At 62.8% G+C, this 18121-nt stretch overlaps 2 protein-coding genes across 10 annotated transcripts in view; one reads left to right on the forward strand and one right to left on the reverse strand.

The window, feature by feature from the left end:
- MARK2 (microtubule affinity regulating kinase 2) overlaps positions 1–12166 on the forward strand; it is a 58282-nt gene extending 46116 nt beyond the window's left edge. For 3 of the 8 annotated variants that reach the window (XM_032357143.1, XM_032357150.1, XM_032357145.1), the window contains 12 exons: positions 330–566; positions 1259–1378; positions 1488–1587; positions 1663–1775; positions 2985–3117; positions 3392–3570; positions 3851–3948; positions 5038–5199; positions 5847–6104; positions 7113–7139; positions 9218–9262; positions 9924–10284. In XM_032357143.1, the coding sequence (XP_032213034.1) occupies positions 330–566; positions 1259–1378; positions 1488–1587; positions 1663–1775; positions 2985–3117; positions 3392–3570; positions 3851–3948; positions 5038–5199; positions 5847–6104; positions 7113–7139; positions 9218–9262; positions 9924–10284 (1833 nt within the window). Of the gene's footprint in view, positions 1–329; positions 567–1258; positions 1379–1487; positions 1588–1662; positions 1776–2984; positions 3118–3391; positions 3571–3850; positions 3949–5037; positions 5200–5846; positions 6105–7112; positions 7140–8427; positions 8523–9217; positions 9263–9923 lie in introns of all 8 variants that reach the window. The other 5 variants (XM_032357149.1, XM_032357142.1, XM_032357144.1 and 2 more) reach the window with 5 other exon arrangements.
- Positions 12167–12879: 713 nt separating this feature from the next.
- Positions 12880–17062, reverse strand: RCOR2 (REST corepressor 2). Of its 2 annotated transcripts, none has more exons than XM_032357151.1 (12): positions 16912–17062; positions 16069–16125; positions 15679–15759; positions 15402–15454; positions 15154–15315; positions 14894–15018; positions 14727–14796; positions 14435–14650; positions 14011–14088; positions 13818–13875; positions 13436–13665; positions 12880–13342 (listed from the first exon to the last, which is right to left on the reverse strand). In XM_032357151.1, the coding sequence occupies exons 1-12, from the start codon at positions 17036–17038 to the stop codon at positions 13028–13030; spliced, it is 1572 nt and encodes a 523-aa protein (XP_032213042.1). In that variant the 5' UTR covers positions 17039–17062; the 3' UTR covers positions 12880–13027. The 2 variants fall into 2 exon arrangements, with proteins under 2 accessions (XP_032213042.1, XP_032213043.1); XM_032357152.1 differs by lacking the exon at positions 16912–17062 and adding an exon at positions 16571–16650.
- Between the last annotated feature and the right edge of the window lie 1059 nt (positions 17063–18121).

An 18121-nucleotide genomic window follows, 5' to 3' on the forward strand; every position in this document is an offset into this window, starting at 1 on the left:
CTGACCCACAGCAGGCGTGTGCTCGCTCAGCTCTCTCCCTGAGATGCTCGAGTGTGAAATGCCTCAGAGGCTCCCGGCCACCCAAGTCCAGGCAGACGTGGCTGCGATCAACCCGAGCCTGATACAGCGGAGCCCCCAGAGCCCCTCCAGCCTGCTCTGCCCTCCTCCAGCCCAGCCTCCCCACACTGGGGGCCTGCCCTGGAGTTGATGGAGAAAGTCCTGAGACTGAGGATGGCTTCCTGTTTGTGCTCCCTTCCCCGTCAGGTCCTTCTGGGTCCCTGGCTTACTGTCGTCCGCTCGGTCCTGACATTTTCCATCTTACCTCCCAGGCAGAAAACCTGCTCTTGGATGCTGATATGAACATCAAGATTGCAGACTTTGGCTTCAGCAACGAATTCACCTTTGGCAACAAGCTGGACACCTTCTGTGGCAGTCCCCCCTATGCTGCCCCAGAGCTCTTCCAGGGCAAAAAATACGATGGACCCGAGGTAGATGTGTGGAGCCTGGGAGTCATCCTATATACACTGGTCAGCGGATCCCTGCCTTTTGACGGACAGAACCTCAAGGTGGAGTGAAGTGCACACTCAGTTGTTCGTTTGTTTGTAAGATTTTATTTGTGGGTAACCTCGACACCGAACAAGGGGCTCAAACTCACAGCCCCGAGATCAGGAGTCACACACTGCGCCAACTGAGACAGCCGGGTGCCTGGGACTTAGATCATTTATATTGTCTCTCATTTCCCCTCTAAGCCTCTGGTCTTACCCCCGACCTCTCTAACCCTTGCTGCCGCTACATTTTCCCCAAGCCAGAGCTTCAGAGAAGGGCTTGCTAAAGGTAGCAGCAGACACGGGGCCTTCTGTGCCCAGTGTCATGGCCTCCATTCTTTCCTCAAGGGATGGGATAAATTGTGTGTCCGTTCTCTCCTCCAAGGCGCGGGGGTGGCAGGCCTCGGGCTGGTCAGGCTAATGGGCACAGGGTGTTTGACCCCAGTGCTTCTCTAGTGGACTGCCTTGTTCAGACTCTTGCCTCCTGCCGTGTCTCAAGTATGTCTGCCTGGTCAGCCTTCAGCTCTCAGGAGCCTGGATATTAGCTTTCTTCCCTGGGCCCTGGGGTGATTTGAATTTCCCTCCTGCTGGGGCGCCTGGCTGGCTCAGTTGGCAGAGCAGGCAACTCTTGATCTCAGGGTGGTGAGTTCAGGCTCCATGTTGGGCGTAGAGCTTACTTTAAAAATAATAAAATAAAATTGCCTCCTACCCAGGAGCTACGGGAGCGGGTACTGAGGGGAAAATACCGCATTCCGTTCTACATGTCCACGGACTGTGAAAACCTGCTTAAGAAATTTCTCATTCTCAACCCCAGCAAGAGAGGCACTTTAGAGGTGAGCAGCCTGGAGCCCAGCTGGCTGGAAAGTCCAGGGAACGTTCCCAGGGACACCCCCAAGCTCAGTCCCCTTCCTCCCTGTCCATACCCTTTCTTTTGCTCCCCAGCAAATCATGAAAGATCGATGGATGAATGTGGGTCACGAAGATGATGAATTAAAGCCTTACGTGGAGCCGCTCCCTGACTACAAGGATCCCCGGCGGACAGGTGAGGCTCTGCAAGCTGTGAACTTGAACTCCCTCAGACCCGGGACCACCTGTAACCGTATGTCCCCCCTTGCAGAATTGATGGTGTCTATGGGTTACACGCGGGAGGAGATCCAGGACTCGCTGGTGGGCCAGAGGTACAACGAGGTGATGGCCACCTACCTGCTCCTGGGCTACAAGAGCTCCGAGGTGTGTGTCCCCTGCTTTGTCCCCTGCCGGCCAGCTCTGCTGTCACCAGCACCCCCGTGCTTCTGGCAGCCGTGGAGGGCAGCACCTCCTCTCTGAGTAGGTGTGCTCTCCATGGACGAATTTTAAGCCTCAGCACTGGTGGGTGAGACTCACTGGCCTTTGCTTGCACTGGTCTCCGTCACAGAATGACTAAGAAAGCTGGTGGGGTCTAGGCCTGGGCCTGGGTTCCCGTGTGGGTGAGTAGATCTGGCCCCGTCTGTGTTGATTAGGCTGGATCAGTTCTTTGTCTTTTTTGGTTTGGCATGGTTGGGTTTTTAAAGATTTTATTTGAGAGAGAGCGAGAGAGAGCAAGCACGAGTGTGGGGAGGAAGGGGCAGAGGAAGAGGGAGAAGCAGGCTCCCTGCTGAGCAGGGAGCCCAACATGGGGCTCGATCCCAGGACACGGGGATCATGATCTGAGCTGAAGGCAGACGCTTAAACGGCTGAGCCACCCAGGCACCCCAGGATCAGTTCTTTGTTGATTTAGAAATCTTTCTGTCTGTTTCCGTGTGTTTGTGTCCCTCGGCATCTGGAACTGTCCACCTCTGGGTGTTCGGGTGTGTGGGTCTCTGTGCCTTTTTTATAGGAATCTTGAGTCGTTGTGTTGCTTCTACTTAGTGCTTCTGTCTGGCTGTGTATATCTGTGTGCATGTATGTCCGTCCTTCCGTCTTTTCATCTGGAGGCCTCGTCTTTGCTCTTCTGCCCGTCTGGGTAACCATGCCTGTGTGTGAGTCTGTGGGTGTGTGTGGGAGTGGGGTCTCGCTCACCATCTGCGTGTCCCCACATGCACTCGTCTCCCTGCTCTTCGCCTGGTAGTGTTGGACTCTCGGTTCTCACCTTAGCCTGCTTGGGAGGTAACTAGCCAGGGGCAGGAGGGTGTGGTCTCCAAGTGTGAAAGTGTGTTCACACTTTCACACAGGCTTATCCCTCTATGGTGGTAGGGGGGTCCTTTGTGTGCTGGGGGCCGGTGTTGGGCGGGGGAGGTCTTAGGCTCTGTCAGGATCTGTGTCAGGGCGTATGTGTCTCCTGGAGTGTTCAGGTACACCTGGGTCCTGCAGGGGCCTATCATGTGAGTGTGGGGTGGCTTTGTGTCGGGCAGGGTGGTGTGTCCTTGGGTCCATCTGCACGCATCTCCGATGACTTATGCCCCCCTTTGCCTCTGCTTGCAGTTGGAGGGCGACACCATCACCTTGAAGCCCCGGCCTTCGGCCGATCTGACCAACAGCAGTGCCCCTTCCCCCTCCCACAAGGTACAGCGTAGTGTCTCGGCCAACCCCAAGCAGCGGCGCTTCAGTGACCAGGGTGAGTGCTTCGGAGGACTTGCAGGTGGGGGCTCACCCCTCTCCTGAAGGGGCACAGATTCTGGGGGCTGGGGATGACACCGCTGAGTTTCAGTCCCAGTTGAGCCACTTGTTAGCCTTAGGCCGAGCCATGGAACTTCCCTCACCCTCTGGGACCTGGGGTTTGCCAGGTTGCTGGCAAGACTTTTTAGGAGAGCGCCGTGCGTTCGTGTGCGTGGCCGCCACTCGGTGGGCCCCTCGCCCTTACCTGTTCCCGTCACCCCTCTGGCCCACAGCTGGTCCTGCCATTCCCACATCTAATTCCTACTCTAAGAAGACGCAGAGTAACAACGCAGAGAATAAGCGGCCTGAGGAAGACCGGGAGGCAGGGCGGAAGGCCAGCAGCACAGCCAAAGTGCCTGCCAGCCCCCTGCCCGGCCTGGAGAGGAAGAAGACCACCCCCACCCCTTCCACGGTGAGCGTCCCTCGGGGCCCACCACCACCCAGCCCTGCTCCCTTCCCCGCCCCCCTCCGGTGGGGTCTGCCCTCCCGGCAGCTCCCTCTGGCCACCCACCAGGTCTTACCTCCCAGGCCACTTTTGCTTACTGTGGAAAGCCTACCCCCAAGAGGAAAAGCAGAATCCTTTCCTTTCTCTACTCTTCTGTTCCTGCTGGAAGGCGGAGGGGAAGCCAGTTCTGTGAACAGAAGAACACTTTGGTTTTCTGTGATACAGCTCTGCCCTTTATTCCCCACAGAACAGCGTCCTCTCCACCAGCACAAATCGAAGCAGGAATTCCCCGCTTTTGGAGAGGGCCAGCCTTGGGCAGGCCTCCATCCAGAATGGCAAAGACAGGTGAGCCGGCCCAGGCCCTGCCCACCACGCTGCCCCTGAGCCCTCTCTCACAGCAGTGACGTCCGTCGGCAGCCCCGCCTCCCCGCCCTGCTCTCTGGAGTTCCGTCCTGGCTCTGTCCAGTCCAGCTTGTCCACACGCCAGCACCTCCCCCTGCTCTTCCCCCACTCCCACTCCCCCCTACCCCTGCCACCGTGTCCTCTCCCCTGTGTTCCTGGGACTGCTTCTTGCAGTGGGCAGACCAAGGGAGACCCCATGGTCATCTCGGCTGCCTTCTGGCTCCTTTCTTCCTTCCTTCCTTCCTTCCTTCCTTTCTTTCTTTCTTTCTTTCTTTCTTTCTCTTTTTTGTTGCTGCTGTTGTTGTTTACTTACTTATCTACGCAATGTCCACACCCCGTGAGTGGGTTTGGGGCTCAAACTTACAACCCCGAGGTTGAGTCACACCCCTTCTGACTGAGCCCGGGGGCGCCCCTGCCTTCTTGGTTCCTGACTGCAGCCAGGGCATGGCAGCCGTGCTCCTCTCGGCATCAGCGCCTGAGGCTTTGCTTTGGGGGTCCCCAGCTTAGAGCAGAACCCTGAGCTGCCCACCTGAAGGGTGTACGTGTTGAGGGTGACCCTGGCTGGGCCTAGCCAAACAGATCCCCCCTTAGCCTTGACCACCAGCATCTCTTGGTGTGTTGCCTTACTGGCTCCTCCTTTTCTGAGCTTACTGAAAATTCCCCTTAGCAACACCCTGCTCTTTCTGTCGGCAAAACATCCTTGTTCTTAGAATTCCTAGGAGACCAGCGCAACCCGGAGGCAGTTACCTCCTGTCGGCTTTCCTGCACTTTCGGTTTCCTCCCCCAGGTTTTGGCCTGCCTCACTTTCCTCACCCGCCCTCCACTTCCCAGTCCTGCCTTCCTCCGCTCTGACTGGAGTCCCGTTGCTGCTCCCCAGACCTGACCTGACCTGACCTGCCCTGCACCTGCCAAAGCTCGCTCCCCACCCCTCACCCTCAACCGTTCTGCCCTGCCCTTGCTTCCTAACCTTAACCTCCTGCCCCCCTCCCACCCACCCCTAACCCAGGCCTCTTCGCTGCTTTTGTCTCCTAGCCTAACCATGCCAGGGTCCCGGGCCTCCACGGCTTCTGCTTCCGCCGCGGTCTCTGCGGCCCGGCCCCGCCAGCACCAGAAATCCATGTCGGCCTCCGTGCACCCCAACAAGGCCACTGGGCTGCCCCCCACGGACAGTAACTGTGAGGTGCCGCGGCCTAGGCAAGTGTGCTGGGGCAGCTGGCGCAGCGGGTGCCCTCAGCCTGCCCCACCCCCTGCGCCCCAAAAATCCTCCCCCACCCCGCCCCGGCCCCAGGATGCTGCTCTGCTCTTGGCATCTTAGCCACAAGAAATGGCTCTGTCCCCTACAGTCAGGAAGTAGAGAGAACAAAAAAAGAGCTTAATGCCCCTCTTTTCCTCCAGTTCTCCCTCTCAGAACAGATATGCAAGAAGCCGCCCCGAGGCTCCAGAAGGAAGCCTTTTTGTTCTGAGCCTTCCTGGACTTCCTTAGGACCCCAGGGACAGTCAGCACCAAAGGGACTCAATCCTTGAGGGTTGGTCAGCATTGTCCCCTTGAGGTTCCAGTGCACCTAGCTCCCCAGGAGCCACTTCTCTCCGGCCTGTACTGCTCTCCACACACGCATCCTCCGTTGCCTCCCTCCCTCCCCCAAACCATCTCCTTCCACCTCCGCCTAGATGTCCTCCTTGCCGGTGTCCTCGGTGGTCACACCCCTTCCTTCTGTGTCCTCCGTGATGGCTGCCTCTGCCCTAGCATCCCCTTCCCCCGCCCGGGGCGCTGCAGGTGCTCGGTGGTAATGGCGTGCTTGTGCCCTGACACCTCTCCTCCGCCCCCACCTCTTTTCCCACAGCACAGCCCCCCAGCGTGTCCCTGTCGCCTCCCCCTCCGCCCACAACATCAGCAGCAGTGGTGGAGCCCCAGACCGAACTAATTTCCCCCGGGGTGTGTCCAGTCGAAGCACCTTCCACGCTGGACAGCTCCGGCAGGTGCGGGACCAGCAGAATTTGCCCTACGGTGTGACCCCAGCCTCTCCCTCTGGCAATAGCCAGGGCCGGCGGGGGGCCTCGGGGAGCATCTTCAGCAAATTCACTTCCAAGTTTGTACGCAGGTGAGTGGGGGTGGGGAGGCGCTTAGGGTGGCAGAGAGAATAGGGCCAGGCCCTCCTACCTGCCTGGGAGTGGGGGTGGGGACTGCCGACACGAGGCTTGGGTCTTGGGGTTGGAAGAGGCCTTGGGAAGCCTAAGGAACTGGTGCTTGTCAGCATCTCACGATCCGAGACCCGTGTGTCCCTCCCAGGCTCTCCCTAGCTCCTGTACGCAGCCCTCGTTCTCCGGCCCGAGAGCAGATGGCCAGTGCCGCCTCCTCTCTAGGAGAGTGTGAACTCAGATGCTAAAATAAAAGCCCCCCCTCTTCTCTCCTGGGTTCCCATGGAAACTTATATTTGGTGACGCAGCTGCAAAGTCATGAGGCCTGAGCCAGGCTGGGCCGGCAAGGAGAGTTTTCCTGGTCCTCTGGCTCGCCCCTCTGACCTCCTTTCCCCCCGACCCGGTTGGCTAGGTCCAGCTGCGGTCGCTCCCTCGGCGACAGCCGCGTCCTCCTCCCCAGGGCTCGCCAAGATGAAGGCCTGTCATAAATGAAGTAGCCGCTGGGGGCCAGCCTGGCCTCTTCCCTCGCAGCCAGCCCCGTGGGTGGACGTTTTCCGAGGTGGCGAGCAGGGTGGGGGTTCTCTTCATGAGGTTTCTCACACCTGGGCCCCAGCCACCCCGAAGAGACAGCTTTGATTCCTAGGATGCACCCAAGCCATCGCGCCTGGCAGGATGCTCCCTGTGTCCCCACCTCAGCGGAGCTCGGGAAGCAGCAGCAGGCTCGCCGCCCTTCCCGCTGCTCTTAACTCAGACAGAGAGCCAAAGCCCTGGCCCTTCCAGTCCCAGAGCGCAGGGCTGCGGGGCAGGGCGGGGCTTCTAGGACTCTAGTCTCGCTGAGCGGCTCTTCCACGTGGGGTGACCCTTGAACCTATAAAGCCCACTCCCCACCTGCTTATCCACATACTGTCTTGTTGGTTTTTTTTTTTTTTTATTTCTTTTTTTATTTTGTCTTTTTTTGTTTGTTTTTTTAGAAATCTGTCTTTCAGGTTTGCCAGAAGGTAGGCGTTCAGCCCTCTCTGTGTGTGTGTGTGTGTGTGTCTGTGTCCTGTTGTCCTACCTCCGTCATTAACTCCCCTTTTCTGGCTCTTGCTCCCGCCTCCATCTGCTAACCACGTCTGTGTGGCCCTCTCTCTGCCATCTTAAAGGGATGAAGACTGCCTCTGACTGGGCGGCCACTCAGGGCAGGTGACTTTGAAAATGAGGGGCCAGTCCTGAGGCACAGGGGACCTTCTCAGGGAATTCTCCCTTTAAGATTGTCTCGTCACCCCCACCCCAGGTTTGGGTTTTGGTCATAGCCCTGGGTTTCTTCCCTGGCCCTTTCCCCCATCTGTGCATGCGCTGTGAAGGAGCTCCAGGAGGGTTGCAAGTGCATCTGGGACGGGCTCTCCTTCTGGGTCTTTGGGTCTTTCCCTTCTCTGGTCCCCTGAACACTTCAGGGCCGTGTGAGCTCCCCCCTCTCCTAGGGACAGCAGGACTTTGGAGGTGCTACAGGGACGCCGGGGTCCCAAGGCTTTTCAGTCCTCAGGAGCCTTTGCCTCAGGAGTGGGCACAGCACCCCCTTCTGGCAGCTCCTGCAGAACTAGGCCTGCCCCCACCCCCACCCAGCACACCTCCTGCCTCCCGCAGGATCCGGACGAATCAAGCCACGCCCCTTCTCTGGGCCCATGTTCTCTGGATAGGGACTGTGGCCTCCAGAGAGCCAGGGGCCGGGATGTTCTAGGGCTGGGGCCGTCTACCTCCTAGCCCTGGCAACAGTGGGAGATCCCCCTCACCCCAGCTCAGGCATCTCCCTTCTTAGGCCAGAACCTGGCTCTGCCACCTCCAGCCTTATCCTCACCCTCTCTGGAAGCCTGGGTGGGCCAAACGAATACCAAGCTGAAGACCAAGGGCCGGGTTGGGAGCACTGGTTCCCTAAGACTGTCAGCCCCGGCTCTGTGCCGGGGCTAGGACACCTGGCAGACACGTCGGTGACCCAACTGACTAATGGCCAAGCCAGGGTCCCTAGGCTTTCCCCTTCCCACCCACTGCTCCCCACCCAGCTCTTCACTGCATGGCTGGCTGTTGACTCACAGGCCCTGGTGGGGGCCTGCCTTGCTGGGTGCCTCCACCCACAGGGCAGGGACCAGGTGGGGCTGGGGAGAGCAGCAGGCTCCTTCCCCGGCACAGCCCGGGCTCCCTGCTCGCAGCGCGCTTGTGTGCATTTGTGTGTCTGTTGTGTCTTCGTGTTCCTTTTCCATGTGCTGCCGCTGCTCTCTCTCATCCGCACATCCCTGCCCTCCTCTGCAGCCCCCAATTTCCCGGCTCCAGGCACCCGTCTTCCAGCCAGGAGCTGGAGAAGCCGCTCAGCGGGGCCAGACCTCTTCCCCACCCACCGTCCCAAGGTGCTGGCCCTGCCCTGCCCTCTGTCCTCCCTTCTGCACAAGCAGATGGCCTAGCGGCCTGGCAGGCAGGGGGAGTTCTGAAAGAATGGGAGAGGCGGGCTTGTCCACGGACGGCCTCGCGTCTCTTCCCCCCCACACCCCATCTCCAGGCACCCGCCCCCAGGCTTGCTCACTGTTCCAGCTCACAGCCCTTTGAGCCTCCTGAGAGAGGCGTCCTTCTGACCCCCCCCCACACCACGTGTCCCCAGCCCAGCCCCTTCCCCTCAAGAGGACTGTGGCCCTAGGGCCCGCGGGTACCGGTGTTGAAGAAGACCCATCCACGGCGTGAGGCCCTGGCCGTGGGCTGGCGGGGGAGCGGCCTCGTGCCATGGCTGCGAGCTCGGAGCGCGCCTGCACACCCACGCCCCCCTCCTCCCCGGGACCAGAGGCTCCGCCTCCCCAGCACACGTCTCTGGGAGCGTGGGGAGGGACAGGCCCCAGGCGCTGGGCTCCCTGCTGCAGAGGGACAGTCCGGCTGCCGGTGTGAGGTGCTGCAGGGCCGTGGTGGCCTGCCAGGTGACGGGCAAGTGGCCTCAGAGCTAGGGTCCCGCTCACCCACCGGCGGCCCCTCACCAGACCCACCCTCGCCTGGGTCTGCGGCGGTGGAAGGAGCGAGAGGTCCCAGCACTAAACTCTCCCTCGCTCTGTTTTTTGAGGAACCTGAATGAACCTGAAAGCAAAGACCGAGTGGAGACGCTCAGGTGAGAGGGCTGGAGCCGGCACCAGCCCCGCCCGGGCCACCAGGCTTGCCGCGAGCCTCCCGCACCTCTCCGCCTTCTCTGCCCCCCCAGCTCTTCTCTGGTGGCTCTGCCCTGGCCCCACCGTCCCGGGGCCTCCCTTTCCTCACAGAAGCCCCACGCCCCAGCTGCAGTAGCTGTGGGCCCTTCTCCTCAGCTCCGGTGCCTTCTGGAAGCAGGAGCCCTAGGCTGGGTGGTTGGGGCTACAGATTGCTCCCCATCGACCAGCTCTCCTTCCGCACCTCAGCCGCTGCTTTCTGTCCCGTCTGTGAGCCGCTCAGGGCTGTTGAGCACGTGCTCTCCTTTCCTCCCCGACCCTCCGCTCCTCAGAGAAAAGCATGGAAATGTCGCCCTCCCCTGCGCTCCCCTGCCAGGGCCTGGCTTCTCCTCCCCTTCTCTGCCCTCCCTGAGACAGAGGTCACAAAACTAGCCACCCCTGTCACCCTCCCTCTGCTTCCCCCCCCACACCAGGTCTGATGCTCCCTCCCTCGGCGCTGTCGCCTCCGGGGCACCCTCCGCGCTCTTCTCTGGTCTCGGTGGGGGGGGGGCGGCGGCCAGGGTGGCTCTCCCGTGGGTAGGGTGCCCTGGGCCACGCCCTGACCCCCTGCCTCTGGCCTCTCCGCAGACCTCACGTGGTGGGCGGCGGAGGCAATGACAAGGACAAAGAGGAGTTCCGGGAGGCCAAGCCGCGCTCTCTACGCTTCACGTGGAGCATGAAGACCACCAGCTCCATGGAGCCCAACGAGATGATGCGGGAGATCCGCAAGGTGCTGGACGCCAACAGCTGCCAGAGCGAGCTGCACGAGAAGTACATGCTGCTGTGCATGCACGGGGCGCCGGGCCACGAGAACTTCGTGCAGTGGGAGATGGAGGTGTGCAAACTGCCGCGGCTCTCTCTCAACGGGGTCCGATTCAAGCGGATATCGGGCACCTCCATGGCCTTCAAAAACATTGCCTCCAAAATAGCCAACGAGCTCAAGCTTTAACGGGCTGCCGGGAGCCGGGGGGCGCCGGAGGCGGGCCGGCCGGACGGAGCTGCTGGGGCCGGGCTCCCACCCACCCGGGCGAGACTGCGGTCGGGATTGCCGTGTCTCCCCCTGCTGGCACTTCTCCCCTCCCGCCCTTCTTGGTTTTTTTCTTCCATGTTTGGGGGGGACAGGAGACGGTCCTTTCCCCCCAACATTGACCCCTGCCCGGAAAGTCCCCCTTCCCCCTTCTCCCCCACAGGAGGCAAAGGAAGGGGAGGGGGGTGGGGGGGCAGGGCTCCCCCTCGGTACTGCGGTTGCACAGAGTATTTCGCCTAAACCAAGAAATTTTTTATTACCAAAAAGAAAAAAGAAAAAAAAAAAAATCCCAGCGGCCACCTTTCCTCCCTGCCCCATTGGGACAGTCGAGACTGGATCTGTGGGGTTTCCCGGGAGGGCGGCTCAGGGCTGGGACACTCAGGCAAGAGTGGTGGAGTTCCCTGTCAGGCCCTCCGCCAGGCCCACTTTGGGCTTCTCCCCTCTCCTTCCCCCCTTCCCCTCCAAGCAAACCACCAGAGGTGGCCTTCCCCTGACCTCAGGCCCCAGGGCTGGAGGCCTGGATGGCCGGGCCAGGGGCCAGGGGCGGGGCGCTGCGCAGCCCTGAGGTGGGGGGGGGTCGGGGGTTGGGGGGGTGCTGGCGGCTGCCCTGGGCTGGCAGGCGAGGCTCGGGGCTCCGCTCCCCCCCCACACTGTACCCTCCGCCCCTCCTTCCCCAGAGCTGGGCATTTCCTTCCACAAGCTGCTGTGGGGACTTTTGTTCCCCTCCTCAAAAGTCTGTGCCATCTTCTCCCACCCCTCCTGGGCAGAAGGCGGGGGGGGGGGGCTGACCCCCCCCCCCCCGCTGGGAGAGGGGAGGGGACTGCAGGGCAGATAGGCTCCTCGGCCCCCAGGGGGCCGCCTGGGCTGCTAGTCTCCGGAACAGGGATGCTGGGCGCTCCGTTATGGGAGAGCCTTTGTCTGAAAGCACAGCCCCTCGCCATTCCTCTCCCCTGCCCCCTTCATTGGCATTAATCTGGGCACCAGCTAGTTCCCTAGCAGTGACTCCCCTCACCACTCATCTCCCGGCCTTGCCTTTTCTTCCTGACACTGTCGCCCCTCCTCTCAGGAGACACTGCCCAGGGCCTCCACAGCCGCCTGGTGGGGGGCTGGATAGGGCAGCGGGGGGCCGGGAGCCTCTGCCCTCCCCCGGGGGTGGGGGGACAGATCGGCCTAGTGACTCCCAGCTTGCTAACCTCCTCGGCCAGCGTGGGAGTGGCTGGTTATGGGCGCTTGGCTGGTGGCGGCCGCTGCAACCCTTAATTTATTTCTCTGCTGTTTCTGTTCCTGAGAAACTGGGGGAGGGGGGTCCTGCACAGAGGCTGCCCCTGCCCTCACCTGAGTTGTACATTTTTTGTGATGGGTTTTATTTTTTATTTTATTTTTATTTTTATTTTTTTTTTTTTTGATTTATGATGACTCCACTCCTACTCATCACCCACCCCACCCCCCCAAGCCCAGGCTCCGTGGCAAGTCAAGCCCTTAGGGTCCCAGGAAGGGGCATAGCCAACCTCAGCCCTCCTGCCCCAAGCCCCGGCTGCGGGCTCCGGGCTCTGGGCTCAGGCTCCGACCAAGGGCTCCCCCTCCCTCCCTCCCTTTCCCTCCTCCTCCCTCCCCACCCCTCCTGCCCAGTGGAACAGCCCGGGTGCTCTGAGGGGCCGGGAGGGCATGGCTTGGCTCCCAGAGGGGGTGGTGGCCCATGGAGGGGCTCCCAGGCAAGGTGGCCCCTCCCCACCCACCCTCCCACACCCGCACTTAGTTTCTCCTCTGGATCAAACACGTAATAAAGAGAATGTTTGGAATCTGAGCTGCCTCCTCCTGTTTCTTCTCCCAGCCGGGCAGGGACCCAGTCCCCCTGGGCAAGATGTGGCTCAGCCCGCCAGCCTTGCAGGAGAGAATGGATTCCTGTCTGGGGCCTGGGGGAGGCCAGTGCTGGGTGGCTGCTCCCTCCCATCCTCAGGGCACAGACAGGAAGCAAAGCCCAGGGCAGTCCACACTGAAGGAAGAGAGAGCACTCGGTGAACGTGGAAGATTTTATTTATTTTTAAAAAACATTGAAAAATAAACCCATGTCTGCATATGTTCCCAGCCCTCCTTTCTCTAAGCTTTCAGGCCGCGGGTCCAGTGGGCACCCTCAGAGCTCAGCACTTCTCGGCAGACTCCAGAAGACAGGAGAGCTGCCCATCCAGTTCTGCCACACTCAGGCCCCGAAGGAACCTCTCTGCCCACCTCCCCCCTCCAGCCCCCTCCCCACCTCACCCGGACTTTATTGCTAAAAGAAAGGAAAGAGGAAGAACAACCAAGGCTGTCCTCTCCCCCATCCCCCAAGCTAAGATCACTACCCCCTCTACACAAAGGGCCAGACCCAAAGGCCAAGCCCCAGCAGACTAGGAGGCAGCCATTCCAGCCCCAGCCAGGAAGAGCAAGGACCCTCAGGCCAGCTCAGAAGGCCCCTGAGCCCCAGCCCCTGGCTGGGGTGGGCGCCGAGAGACTCCGCTGCCAGAATCCTGCAGAGCCCACAGGTCCAGACTGTGCCCACTGGCAGCTCTGGGACTTTGAAAGACCTGCCCAAGAGCTCGAGTCCCTTCCGTCCTCAGTGAAGCCAGAGGTGTCCAAGGATGGCCAGCAACGGCGTTCGGAGCCTCTGGAGGGTAGAGGGCCTCAGGGCTCAGAGTGAGGGTGCCGGAGGCTCCAGGGGGGCTCCAATCAGGGTGGGTGGGGGCTGAGGGCCAGGCCGGGCACCGTGGCGGGAGGCAGCCAGAGCAGGGCGGATGAGAGGTGGTGGGGGCTGGTTGGGGGCCAGGCGGGGCTGGAGGAACCGGCCCTGCTGGAGTGGGGGTGGCTGGCGGAGCAGGGTGGGCGCCGTGGGCAGAGGCGGCCTCAGCAGCGGTGGTGGCTGGGACAGCGAGGCGGGAGGCGGCGGCGGTGGCGGCACGGTGGGCAGCGATCGGGGCACAGACGTTGAGACGGAGGTGATCTGCACCTGAGAGGTGAGAGAAGGGAGACCAGGTTCCAGCACAGCCTCGCCCCCACCTAAGACCACAGCCGGTCCCAACCCTCACTCTCAGCCCCTCACCTCATCGTCTTCCTCGAGGGCTGGGGCCGGCAAGGGGGCCCCTCTCCTAGCCTCCTCCATTGGGACTGGGGCTCCGGGGGCCCCATCCTGCTCGGCCTCCCATTCCTGCAGCACCTCCTCCAGGTTGAAGCGGCGCCGATAGCTCACGAAGAAGGTCTTCACCTGGGTCAGGGTCTTGTTTCCAATGACCTCGGCAATAGCCCCGAAGTCTTTGCCGTACCTCCGGATGGCTACAAGGGTCCAGAGCGCAGCCAAGTGTGAACACCCCATGAGAAATATTTCCTTCCCTGACCCCTCCCTTCCCTTCTGCCCCAGGTCCTTGGAGGGTGGGGAAAGATTCCTGGGGCTCTCCATAACGCGCCCCCCCCGCAGTCTAACCCACCTTGTACGGCCAAAAGCTGCTCATCGGTGGTCCAGCGGGAGTTGAACTTGGTGTTGGCCTGGAGAGCAGAGGATTTATCCTTTGAACTCAAAACTATGCAAACAAAGGGCCCTGCCCCCCAGAGCTCCCCTTTCGGCTCCCGTGGGCAGCATGGGAGTAGCCCCGGCTGCACCCAGGCCTGGAGCCCCCTCACCTCCGGGGGGCGCAGTGGATCGATGCCCCCCTCCAGCGCTTGGCGGAGGCTGCTGTTGGTCTGCTTCATGCTTTGTACCTGAGAAGGCCGAGCAATGACCCATCGAGCTCTCCTGCCAGAGAGGCCACCAAGACCAACTCTGGCCACGGCTGGACTGCGCCAACACGGCTCATGGCCACCCACCCACCCACCACCCAGCTCACCCCTCCCGCCCCACACGGTTTGTCCCCCTCTTACGGATCAGAGGAGTTTCCTCAAAAGGCCCAGAAAAGAAGACCCACTTACCCAGAAGCCTAGATGATGCGGCAGAGGCAATCGGGGCATCTGGACTTCTCCCCTTGCACCCCAGCTGTCCCCAAAATTGTAGCTCCCTGGGCTGCCCGCCACCCCCTCCACACGGCCCCTTCCTCTCTCAGGCCCCCACCTGGCGCTTGAGGGAGATGAGCTGCGAGTCAAGGCCTCGAAGAGTGAGGTTGGCAAGGTCTGGGCTTCCTGACACAGCCGTGAGGCCCTCGGGGCTCAGGTACATGCCCTTGGGTGGGCGACGTCGGGTTCGCAGCGGGTGGTGACGGTACTGAGACCCCTGGGCCTCCTTCTTCCCGGGGCCTGGCCGGGTATTCAGGGGCCGAGAGGGCAGAGGCTGCAAGGGAAAGGACAGGGGTGGGTGGTGTGGAGCCCAGGGACAGGGCAGGCGGGTAGGCAGGGCCAGACCTCACCTCTCTCTTAGGGTCTCCAGCATCCGGCTCTCCCTCACTAACGGCTCCCCGGCCCTCTTCAAGCTCATCGCTGTTGACACAGGGGCCCGGAAGGGAGTGAGGCAGAGGCCAGGGCCACCCCCTCCCCAGGGGTCAGTGTGCCCCCCCGGGGCCCCCAAGACCCCCACCTGTCTTCTTTGTCCTTTCGGCCCCCCAGCCGCCGAGCCTGTCTGTCCATCACGCTGGTCCGGCTGCGGGTCTTCTTCCACGAGTAGTAATACTTCACGAGGCTGGGGATCAGCTTGTCAGGGAGCTGGAAGGACAATGCCAGAGGCTGGGGCCCACCCCACACCCTGCGCCCACCCCACACCCTGCGCCCACCCGCCGGGGCAGCCTCATCACAACCAGAAGGGCTAAGGAACACTTGGCTGGGGCGAAGGGGCTTTACCATCTGCTGGATCCGCTGGAAGCACTTGCCATGGAAGCCAAAGGCCTGTTCAAACAGCACCTTGTCCTCCACGGTCCACTCGTCAGGGAACGGGGTAAAGTTGGCCAAGTCGGCCAGCGACTTCTCCACATCGTGCTTATGCCACAAGAGCATGCCCAGCGCCTGGTCCGGGAGAGGGAACAACTCAGCTCGGCTGCCCCCAGCACTGTGCCATCCCCACCCCGGATACCCACGGGGCCAAGGCTCACCTGCTCAATGTTGTAGCCATGCTTCTCCTTGGCCATCGCAATGTACTTGTCAACTGCAGGGATGGGAGGGGCCCGGTATTGGAGAAGGGGTTACCACTCCCGACCCAAGCCTGCTTGCCCAGATGGAGGGAGGGCCCCAGGTGCTGGGCCCCCGAGCCTGAGTCCCAGGGCAGGGGCTGAACCCACATACCTAAGCCTCCAGCCCAGTAACTGACTGGCATGAACCCAAACCCCCAGCTCCCAAGGATGTGACAGAACCGGGATCCTGCCCACTCACGCTTGGCATCTGACACACAGTGGTTGGGCGACCACACCAACATCCCCTTCAGCTCCTTGTTACTGTAGCGGGCTGGGCTCTCTGAAACACAAGACCAGAAAGGGGAAGACCTTCGGCTCAGCCTAGCAGCGCTGGTCTGGACCCGTGGCCAGAGGGTGGCAGAGAAGTGGGGCTTGTGAGGTGAGGCCCCGAAGGGAAGAAGGGGCAGAGACCCAGACAGGAAGGCAGCGCAGGAAAGCTAAGCCCATGCCACGGGCTACCCACCCCCGCCCGCCTGCCTGCCTGCCTGTCCTCCCAGTGGGCACCAGCCAAGGGCTCCCCCAGGTGGGGCTCAGGGCCAAGCCAGGGGCCCTCCGCTCCCCTCCCTTCGCAGCCTGTCCTGCCACTCACCAGGCTTGCACTCCGGAATTACGGCCTGGTAATTGGTTCCAACGCGGATCATGCTGTCTGTGGAGCCAGGGGGAGGCAGTCAGGACTCCAGGGAGGGGGGGGGGGAGGACAGGAGGATGTGGCGGGGAGGGGGTGGGGGGCGCTGGCCCGGGGCTCTCCTTCCTGACCACCCAGGGCCCTCACCTTCTAGAAGGCTCACTTTTCCCTGATCTTTCCCCTCAGTTACCCTCAGCCACGGAAGAAACTGGAAGATGAGAGACCCTGCCTAGTCATAGCCCATAGTGGAGGTGGTTGGGGGGCGGGGTGGTGGCGGGGACAAGGGGCCAGTTTAGAGCCCAGGCCAAGTAGAGCCCTTTGTTCTGGCGGGGGGTGGAGAGGTGGGGAGGGGGGTCTACTGCCCCTAGACCTGGACCATAGCCCTGCAGGGAAGCCAAGGCTCCTCCCCACATGAGCCTCACAGCTCGGTGTGGAAGTGTCCTTCCAGCCCCTGCCCCAGCCAGACCTCAGTCCCCCGTAAGGTAGCAAGGTATGAGCGGCCCAAACTGCGCCAAGGAGGCCTGCCTGAGTCCTTCAGAGACTGAGGTTAGGGCAGGGCAGGGCAGGCAGGGCAGGCAGGGCGGGCAGGGCGGGGGTGGGCAGGGCCGCCTCCTCGGCAGCTAGGGGCCCAGCCTCCAGACTCCCCGAGCAGGCAGACCCCGGGGCTTGGGGAAGAAGCCAGCCAGAGGCTCCAGTCCTAGGAGGCAGGAGACACGAGTCGCAAACGCCCGTGGTCGGCAACTCTCCCCCCGCCCCACTCGCGTCCCCGGTGCCGGTGCACCTTTAACCCTAGGCCGCCGGGCTCACCGTGCGAGTGCTCCTCCTCGCTGCTGTCATCCTCCGAGTGGGGCTGTCCGCCGTTGGGCGCCGTCTTGGCCCGGCTGCGGGACAGGATCCCGGAGCCCGCGCTCGGCTTCTCCATCACCGAGGGCATTACCCCGCCCAGCTGCCCCGGGGGGCGCGGGAGCCTTCGGAGAGCCGCGGTGGTTGCCGCGCTCGCCTCGAGTGCCGTGCCCGGCCCGGCCTGGAGAGGTCGCCACTGAGGCTACGAGAGGCAGGAGGTCAGCGTGGCCGGGGTCCGGCGGGGCGGGAGCCCTGCGGACAGCTCCGCGCTCTCCGCGACCCCCACGGGCGAGGGCGTCAGAAAAGTTTGTGCAGAAGTGGGGTACGCGGGGGATGAGCGCAAGGTCCGGTGCGGCTGGGACGCGCTCGCTCCGGACGCTCCACGGGATTGGGGCTCCCCCGGAGAAGTCGGGGCACCCTGCCTTCGGGGCGCCCGGGGGCCCCAACGCCCTCACGCCCACGCAGTTGAGCGGCAGACGCTGCGGCGCAAGTGGCGCCCCCCACGGGCTGCACGCCTCTCGACTGCACCGGGATGCCCCCGTCCCCGGGCGGGGACCCCTGTCCCGACCAGACCCCTGCCTGCGACGGCAGGCGGCGGGGTCCCGGCGGTGGCGGTGGCGGCGGCGGTGGCGGCGGGACGGCGCGCACGGCGCGCCGCGCTGGGCAGAGTTGCCGGGAGGCGGGCGGAGCGCAGCCGCGGGCGCCGCCTCGCACCCTCCCCGGCGCGCTCGCTCTCCCCGCCGCGCTCGGGCTGCTGCTCGCCCGCCCGCTCGCTCTCCGCCGCCGCTCGCTCCTCGCGCACACAATGAAGCTGCTGGCAGGGAAGTAGTGCCGGCTGCGGCCTCAGCACCCCTCCCCCAGCCGATGCCTCCGCCAGCTGAACATCTGGCCCTGGGGTGGGAGGGAGGGCCGGGGGGCGGGGCCTGGGGGCCGGGGCTAGACCTCCAGGGGGTGGGGTCAGGGCCCGGGTGGAGAGCGCTTCCCTCCGCGGGGCCCCGGGGCTCCCGGACTTGCCCCGGGGGGAGACCCCGACTGCCCCCCAGGAGTAGCCGGGGGTCAGCTCCACCCACGCGCACACCAGTCCCGCACACCAGTGGGCTCGGGTTACTGCCGCCTGCCCCCGGGGCCCTGAGGCCGCCTGCCCGCCCGCCCGGGTGGAGCCCAGCTTTTCCTT

The sequence above is a fragment of the Mustela erminea genome, chromosome 9, assembly GCF_009829155.1.
Source record: "Mustela erminea isolate mMusErm1 chromosome 9, mMusErm1.Pri, whole genome shotgun sequence".
Lineage (NCBI taxonomy): Eukaryota > Metazoa > Chordata > Mammalia > Carnivora > Mustelidae > Mustela > Mustela erminea.